General features: G+C 37.6%; 1 protein-coding gene across 1 annotated transcript; it reads left to right on the top strand.

Annotated features, from left to right (window-relative positions):
• The first annotated feature begins 4,683 nt into the window (after positions 1-4,683).
• LOC120516386 (protein PET117 homolog, mitochondrial) lies at positions 4,684-8,668 on the top strand. Its single transcript, XM_039738019.1, has 2 exons — positions 4,684-4,899; positions 8,507-8,668. The coding sequence occupies exons 1-2, from the start codon at positions 4,804-4,806 to the stop codon at positions 8,645-8,647; spliced, it is 237 nt and encodes a 78-aa protein (XP_039593953.1). The 5' UTR covers positions 4,684-4,803; the 3' UTR covers positions 8,648-8,668.
• Positions 8,669-8,736: the final 68 nt, after the last annotated feature.

The raw sequence follows: 8,736 nt of genomic DNA, 5'->3' as shown, positions 1-8,736 counted from the left end.
ACACAGATGGAGGACGAGTTAGGCAGGGCTTGCCCACATGTGTACAGTGTCCACAGGATGACTAAGAACTTAACTCTACCTTTCCTAGCAAAAAATGCCAGTTAGTCTTGCTCTTTATATCTTCAGTGCATCTTCGGCTAATAAAGGTTCCTGCACAGGCGAAAACACTGATGACCCAATTCAGGGGGTTAACAAATGAAGACCCCAGTGTCAGTCATTTCAGGGAATGAAATGTGACAATGAGAGTTCCGTAAGAGAAATAGAATTAAAGGTAAAAAAAAAATAAATTTGGCAGGAAGGAGAAGTAATTAAAGCATGTCTTCAAATGGCACATATCGACACAGGTTAAAACGCTGGTCGGATGGGATGAGTTTGGGGATCTCTGGAATTTGCTGGTTGGCATGGTGTTGGAATGGGTTTCTAGCCTGCACCGGGCATCCAAAAAATATTCCCACAACCTTCCACCCCAGCATATCTTAAACAAGAACCAATTGCACATAAGTTGGTATGTTTATGAATGCCTTTTACATAATAAGAGTTAAAAACAACGAATGGCCTGAAAAAAATTTGTATTTGGTTAAAAATGATAAAATGTGTCATTTTTTTTATTTTTTAACTGGACAGCACAAGTGCGTTTCTGGTAAACACCTTTCAGAGTGCTGATTAAAAACTGTATCCAACAATTGACTTCATAATTAGAGCATTGCTTGGAATTTCACAGGAAATGCTGAAAAAATTGTTTTGATAATTTCATGTGATCTTTATATGTTTTTGGGTATTGAATTAGAAAATGAAAGTCATTTTTCTCATTCACCTAATTTTTTTAAGTAAACGCATTTTTTACAGTCAATTAAAATATATATAAACTGCTCAAAAAAAATTAAAGGAACACTTTGAAAACACATCAGATCTCAATGGGAAAAAGAAATCCTCCTGGATATCTATACTGATATAGACTGGGTAATGTGTTAGGAACGAAAGGATGCCACATCGTTTGATGGAAATGAAAATGATCAACCTACAGAGCCCTGAATTCAAAGACGCCCCAAAAATCAGAGTGAAAAAATTATGTGGCAGGCTAGTCCATTTTGCCAAAATTTAATTGCAGCAACTCAAAATTGTACACAGCACTTTGTATGGCCCCTGTGTTCTTGTATACATGCCTGACAACATCAGTGCATGCTTCTAATGAGATGACAGATGGTGTTGTGAGGGATCTCCTCCCAGATCTGGACCAGGGCATCACTGAGCTCCTGGACAGTCTGAGGTGCAACCTGGTGGCATTGGATGGACCAAAACATAATGTCCCAGAGGTGTTCTATTGGATTTAGGTCAGGAAAGTGTGGTGGCCAGTCAATGGTATCAATTCCTTCATCCTCCAGGAACTGCCTGCATACTCTCACCACATGAGGCCAGGAATTGTCGTGCACCAGGAGCCACTGTACCAGCATAGGGTCTGACAATGGGTCCAAGGATTTCATCCTGATACCTAATGGCAGCCAAGGTGCCTTTGTCAAGCCTGTAGCGGTCTGTGTGACCCTCCATGGATATGCCTCCCCAGACAATCATTAACCCACCACCAAACTGCTCATGCTGAATGATGTTACAGGCAGCATAATGTTCTCCATGGCTTCTCCAGACCCTTTCACTTCTGTCAAGTGCTCAGGGTGAACCTGCTCTCATCTGTAAAAAGCACAGGGCACCAGTGGTGCCAATTCTGGTATTCTATGGCGAATGCCAATCGAGCTGCATGCTGCTGGGCAGTGAGCTCAGGGCCCATTAGAGGACATGGGGCCCTTGGGTCACCCTCATGAAGTCTTTCTGGTTGTTTGGTCAGAGACATTCACACCAGTGGCCTGCTGGAGGTCATTTTGTAGGGCTCTGGCAGTGCTCATCCTGTTCCTCCTTGCCCAAAGGAGCAGATACTGGTCCTGCTGATGGGTTATGGACCTTCTATGGCCCTCTCCAGCTCTCCTAGAGTAACTGCTTGTCTCCTAGAATCTCCTCCATGCCCTTGAGACTGTGCAGGGAGACACAGCAAACCTTCTGGCAATGACACGTATTGATGTGCCATCCTGGAGAAGTTGGACTACCTGTGCAACCTCTGTAGGGTCCAGGTATCGCCTCATGCTACCAGTAGTGACACTGACTGTAGCCAAATGCAAAACTAGTGAAGAAACAGTCAGAAAAGATGAGGAGGGAAAAATGTCAGTGGCCTCCACCTGTTAAACCATTCCTGTTTTGGGGTCATCTCATTGTTGCCCCTCTAGTGCATCTGTTGTTAATTTCATTAACACCACAGCAGCTGAAACTGATTAACAACCCCTCTGCTACTTAACTGACCAGATTAATATCCCATAAGTTTCATTGACTTTATGCTATACTCTGATTAAAAGTGTTCCTTTAATTCTTTTGAGCAGTATATATATATATATATATATATATATATATATATATATATATATATATATATATATATATATATCACAACCCAGAAGAGTGGTGTCTCTTCATTGATTCGTCAATGTTAAGCCTGAAAGCTGTTCTGCTACACAATGGCAACGTTTATCCTTCAGTACCTATTGGATATGCAGCACACATGAAAGAAATGAATGAGAAGATGGAACTGTTGCTGAAGCACGTCCAGTATAGCAAGTACAACTGGAATATCTGTGGAGATCTCAAAGTCGTTGCTCTGTTACTAGGACTGCGGCTCAGCTATACAAAGTACTGTTGTTTTATCTGTGAATGGGACAGCCATGCCAAAGAGTTGCACTATTCTCAACAGAACTGGCCACTCTGTAAAAAGTTAGATCCAGGACAGAAAAATGTGGCACATGAATCGCTTGTCAACCCGGCAAAGATATTTTTGCCTCCTCTTCACATAAATCTGGGACTCATGAAGAATTTCGTTAAAGGACTGAACAAGGAAGGCAAAGGTTTTCGTTATTTAAGACAGATGTTCCCAAGAATAACTGACACCAAGATCAAAGAGGGCATTTTTGTTGACCCCCAGATCAGACATGTTATGAGTGACATGTGGTTTGAAGATCTGTAAGTTGGGCCAGAAAAATTGCCTGGAAAGCCTTCAAAGATATTGTTGACAATTTTCTGGGCAATTACAGAGCCCCAAACTACATTCAGCTGGTAGACAAACTTCTCAAAGCATACAAGACAGTGAAGTGCAACATGTCACTCAAGATTAATTTCCTCCACTCACACCTGGACTTCTTCCCCGCAAATATTGGTGCTGTCAGTGACAAACATAGTGAAAGGTTTCACCAGGACATTGCTACGATGGAGAAATGATACCAAGGCAACTGGAATCTGTCAATGCTTGCTGACTACTATTGGACACTGTAATGTGATGCACCAGACATTGAATACAAAAGAAAATCAGGAGCAAAACACTTTTAATTCTGTTGAATTTAATAGCTTATGCGAAACATAAACATGACTAAATACGTTATTGTCAGTAAACATATACTGTAAATGTCTATTTCTCAGAGTTCCTATGTGATGCATTAAAACCAAAACTATATTCGTTGATACCCAGTAGGTACCTGTCACAATGAGCAAAACTTTTCAGGAAGCAAGACTTTTCAAAAAACATTTTGTGCAGTGTAATTTAGGAGACGGTGTTTCTCAGCAAGGCAACACGGTTTCACAGTGGAGACCTGGGTTTGCTTCCCGGGTCCTCCCTGTGTGGAGTTTGCATGTTCTCCCCATGTCTGTGTGGGAAACCTTTGGTCCTGGCATTCATGTGGATGTTACTTTGACATGTACCAGCTACCTAAAGATTGTTGCAAACCATTTACATGGAAACGGTATTTCCTAATGACGGTGGCCCATAGGATAATGTGCCTTGCCACACTGCAAAAATTGCCCAGGAATAATTTGAGGAACATGACAATGAGTTCAAGGTGTTGACTTGGCCTCCAAATTTCCCAGATCATAATTCGATCAAGCATCTGTGGAATGTGTGGGAAAGACAAGTCCAATCCATGAATTCTCACTTCAAGGACTTAAAGAGTCTGCTCCCAGCCACTTGGTGCCAGATGGCACAGGACACTTTAAGAAATATTGTGGAGTCCGTGCTTCGACAGATTAGAGCTGTTTTGGAAGCACAAGGGGGATCTACACAATATTAAGCAAGTGATTATAATGTTGTTGCATATCATTAGTCGATGTTCCTGTTACCCACGAGTAGCACTTTGCACTATCTGTTACATTAAACCATATTTTCCAAGTGTTCGCCCAGTTGTGAAGCTTGTCCAAGTATTTTTTAATTGTTTTTGTTGCCTCCTTAGTGTTTTTGCTGTCTTTCCTCCAATTTTAGTTGCATCTGTGAATTTCAGTTTACTAACTACACCGGAATTTATATCATTTAGATACTTAAAAAAAATACTGGACCAAGGGCAGACTCCAGAGGAGCACAAATGATGACCTTCCTCTACGTAGAGCATTCTCATCCTATCTGTACACTTAAATTTACATTATGTATTTATGTATGTATGTATGTTTGTATGTATGTATGTATTTCGTCCATGGATATTCTCGTTAAGGTTCAAATATTCTATGTCACTTTAAAAAAAAACCGTCTCCGCAGACGACACTGTAGTAAACGCCAGAGAAAAGCTGGTTAGCGCTTAGATCGTTCGATTACTCTTGACACTGCTAGAAATGCCTGTTTGTGTCAGCTTGACGATAGATTGGTAATGTCTTTCCCTGGTACTTCCTTCATGGGGAACTGTTTGCAGCGATTTGAAATCTCCATGCGCGACTTTCATATTTGCCCCAGTTATGTCCACGACCTCAAAAATTGTGTTTGGAGTTTCGGTGTTGTTTTCTGTAGGAACTGTAGTGGGAGTTCATGTAAAGCAGCGACTGGACAGACAGGTATTATATATTCCTTGTATTGCATCCACGCTTATAAGGCCCATGTGTCGGTCGAAGAGTTCGTGTCCTTGTGTAACGTTTACGTGGCTGAATAATAATAAAAATAAAACGCGAATACAGTACGATAAACGAATAATTCATGTGAGTATACATTTGAGTTCTGCACATGCGTTTTTTTGAAAGCTGCTTTCAGCCTTACTAGCGTAAACAGACTGGATGAATCGATAGTGAAACTTGATTATCGTAATTTGTGACATGTACCGTTAAGTCTGTTTATAGAATAAGAATATATAAAAGCTTAAAAATTTAAGGATACATTGTATCAAAATTTGTAAACCAAATACAAATATACGTGTAGATTTGACAGTACTAACTTTCTGTGGAGACATTTTTATCGTTACTCAAAAAATGTACAATCTTAAGAAATCTACGATACAGTCCATTAGTAGCTAGAGATATCCTTGTTATCTCACATTCTTTTTTTCTTTATATATTTCTATTGTCTTCTTTGCCTTATTGTTTTTCAGCTTACTTAATGAATTTAAATATCACTTAAGATCATTTTTAAACGTAATTAAACAGTGGAAGCCTGATCGCCTATTTAGCTTTGTGTATAAGAAATCTTCCAATCAACAATATCAAAAGATCCAAGTACAGTATATAATTTCTCTAGATTTGTTATTCCTCACATAACGCAAAACTCTCATCTTCTTTAAAGCTATCATTATGTTCCGGGCATGTAACCTTGAATTTCCACCCAAAAGGATTTAGTTTAAGTACAGGTAGGAAATAAATGTAAATTTTATTTGTAATTAGCACATCACATACAAAGTTCATGGTTTAAGTTTGACCAGAGTTAGTTTACCAGAATTAATTTTAATTTCCTTAAGTGACTTCTTTGACCTTATTTGTCAGACAATATCGATTTGGGGTTTTTTTAAGTCATTGTTCTCAAAGTTTGCATTCCAAATTTAAATACATGAAGATATTACACAAGGATTACATAGTCTTCCTCATTCCTATATGTAAGTCAGTCTGTTGATTAAAGGGATCAGTTTGACAGGAATGGTACAAAGGGTGGCAAATTCAGCATTGGAGATGTGAATTTGAAATTTATCAAAAAATTCAGTTTAAAACAATAACCTGCTCTCCTTATTTAATAATTGTACAATGAACACTCAGTTTCTTTATGAAACCATGAGTGCACGATAAACGTTTTTTCTTTTTAATAGTATATTTTTTCCCCAATTGTTTATAGATTAACAACCATGATAACAGCACTTGCTTGTGAAATTTAGACAATCTGATTGGGAGTTCATGTCAAGATTGTATCTTAACCAGAAATGTAAATTGCCATCTTTTGAAACAGTTTTGGAATGAGATTTTAAATACTATTACTATGCATCATCATATGTTGTTGAAAGCTGATTATTTTAAATATTAAATTTGCACCATAAAGATGTAAAACATTCATACCACCTTCATTTTTGGGTTTAACTATAATGTGATTCCTTTTATAATGTGGCTTATTTTTCTTTATGAAATTCTAAAGAGTGAGGAGACTAGGAAACGCCAGATGGCAAGTACTTGTACATGCATTCGCCAGTCTGCTTAGTCCAGATCAGGTTCAGCATTGATATTATGTGTTTTCTGAATTGGACAAAAAGCATTGAGCAGCTCTGCACAGGGTGACAGTCAATTATAGAGCTAATTTACTAGGAGTGAGTACACAGATGGGTGTCGAATCTACAAACTGCTTACAGGATAACCAGGATCGCCAAAGCAGCAGCAGCACTGACCACTGCATTGCCATTCTGCCAATTTTACCTTTATTTAGTTGAACATTTGTAGTTTATGTACATATATTTAAAATATATATATTAAAAGATGTTTACTAATTTTGTGTGTCTACCCGCTGTCATGACTGTAATTTAATTGATTTTAATGTGTTGTTTTTTATTTTAGTAGCATTCACGAGAACATGATTAGCTGGTGCTCTTGTGTACCAGGGACTTTAGAAAGTTAAGAAACCACCCTACAAAACTAATTACTTAAAAATGAATTTTAGATTTTATTCAAATTAACAGACTGTGCAAAAATGCAATTTAGAACCTTAGTTAAATAAAAGTTAAAAATACATTTTACAGAGTACACTGTTGGACATATCACATAATTGACAAATATCAGAATTGTGATTGGTTTTGGAAATTTCATGAGTGTTTGATTTTTCGAACAGATGGTGATGATTTAAGGCAGTGGTTCTCAACAGTTTTGGCTTTGGGTCCCAGTTTAATCTCTTTTTTTCAGGGATGACCCTTTGTTAGTTAATGTAAAGTAGTCAGCATTCCCCCTGAATGGCACACATCAACAAATAACAGAAAATACATATATAACATTTAAATACAGTGCACATAATAAATGAAACATGCACAGTACTCATCCAAATATACATGAATGTTTAACACTGAATCAGATGTAGTGTCCATTTGTCTTTTTATTTGGTAACCTGGGCTTGTCTCATTTTTACAATTTTTTTGAAATCAGGGTAAGGGAAGAGCGTGCAGAGAGGAATATGTTTTAATTTGCAGGCTGTTGAGTCAGCTAGAATTTTGGTGCACAAAGGCAAGACGAGCCATTCTGTATTTGTCTGCACTTTCTGCAGATTTACTGAAGTGGACGACCCATCTATAAACACTGATTTATGGGATGACTGGAAAGAAAAGAGATGATAGACAGATAGTAGTTTATTCATCTTAATAAGGGGATATTTAGGTTTTACAGAAGCTCAACTAACATAGAAATATTATAATAAACAAAAACGGTATCAATTTATATGAGTTGAAAGCTGTTGTGTGCAGTACTGGGGAAACTGCAAGTCATCAAAGTTTAGATGCTATTTCCCAGTGGAAATGGAGTCTTTTAAAATACAGCATAAAGAATAAAACTGTCTGAATATTTTTGTGTAAATCACCAGCTTTTTCCGGAGCACTATGAAAATGCAGAGTGTGACTGGGATGGGCAGGGACTATTTAAACACCTTATCCAGTTTCTGTATTACATTTTGCCTGAAGAAGGGGCCCGAGTTGCCTCGAAAGCTTGCATATTATAATCTTTTTAGTTAGCCAATCAAAGGTGTCATTCTGCTTGGCTTTTCTGTACACCCTATTCAAGAAAACTGTACTAAAAAAAAAAAAACTGGGAAATTGAGTGACTTTTTATTTTATGAATTTAACCCTTTACCTTCTGGACAGAGTTAACATTTCAAGATGAAATATTAAAAGCAAAATAGAATCATTGTATTACAGAAATGCACAGTAAAGTTAATTTCATGCTTAATGTTGAATTTGCAGTTCTAGACAACAGTGGTGAAAACATCAGGTCTTCATATATATGAACAATTTGGATTTACAGTGGTTTTGTCTACAGATGATAGCAAATGTTTAGAATGCACTCAAGTTATGCTTCTGACATAAATGTTACCCTGAATCAAATGTACTTGATGTGTATATAAAGAGTGTATAATTTGTAAAAGAGAACATGTTTTCTTTGTTAAAATCTCTTTTGTGCAGTTTTACATTTCTTATTGTTTCCCGTTATTCATTTCCAGAGACTTCATGAAGGAGTTATACGGGATCTGGAGAGGCAAGCACAGAAAAAGGCAAACTTGCTACAGCTGGAAGAACAGATTGCTCTTACGAAGGAGCTCAAGCGTGAACAAAAGCGATTAGCTGAATCAGAAAACTGCTAGTCTGACCTTATATTTTTCAGTGGAACACAGACCAACCACAAAAAATTACTTGAATGTTTCATTACATTTTGCTAGCAGATTTAAACACA

Source organism: Polypterus senegalus, chromosome 16, assembly GCF_016835505.1.
Source record: "Polypterus senegalus isolate Bchr_013 chromosome 16, ASM1683550v1, whole genome shotgun sequence".
NCBI lineage: Eukaryota > Metazoa > Chordata > Cladistia > Polypteriformes > Polypteridae > Polypterus > Polypterus senegalus.
This window is presented reverse-complemented; position numbering and strand designations above follow the sequence as displayed.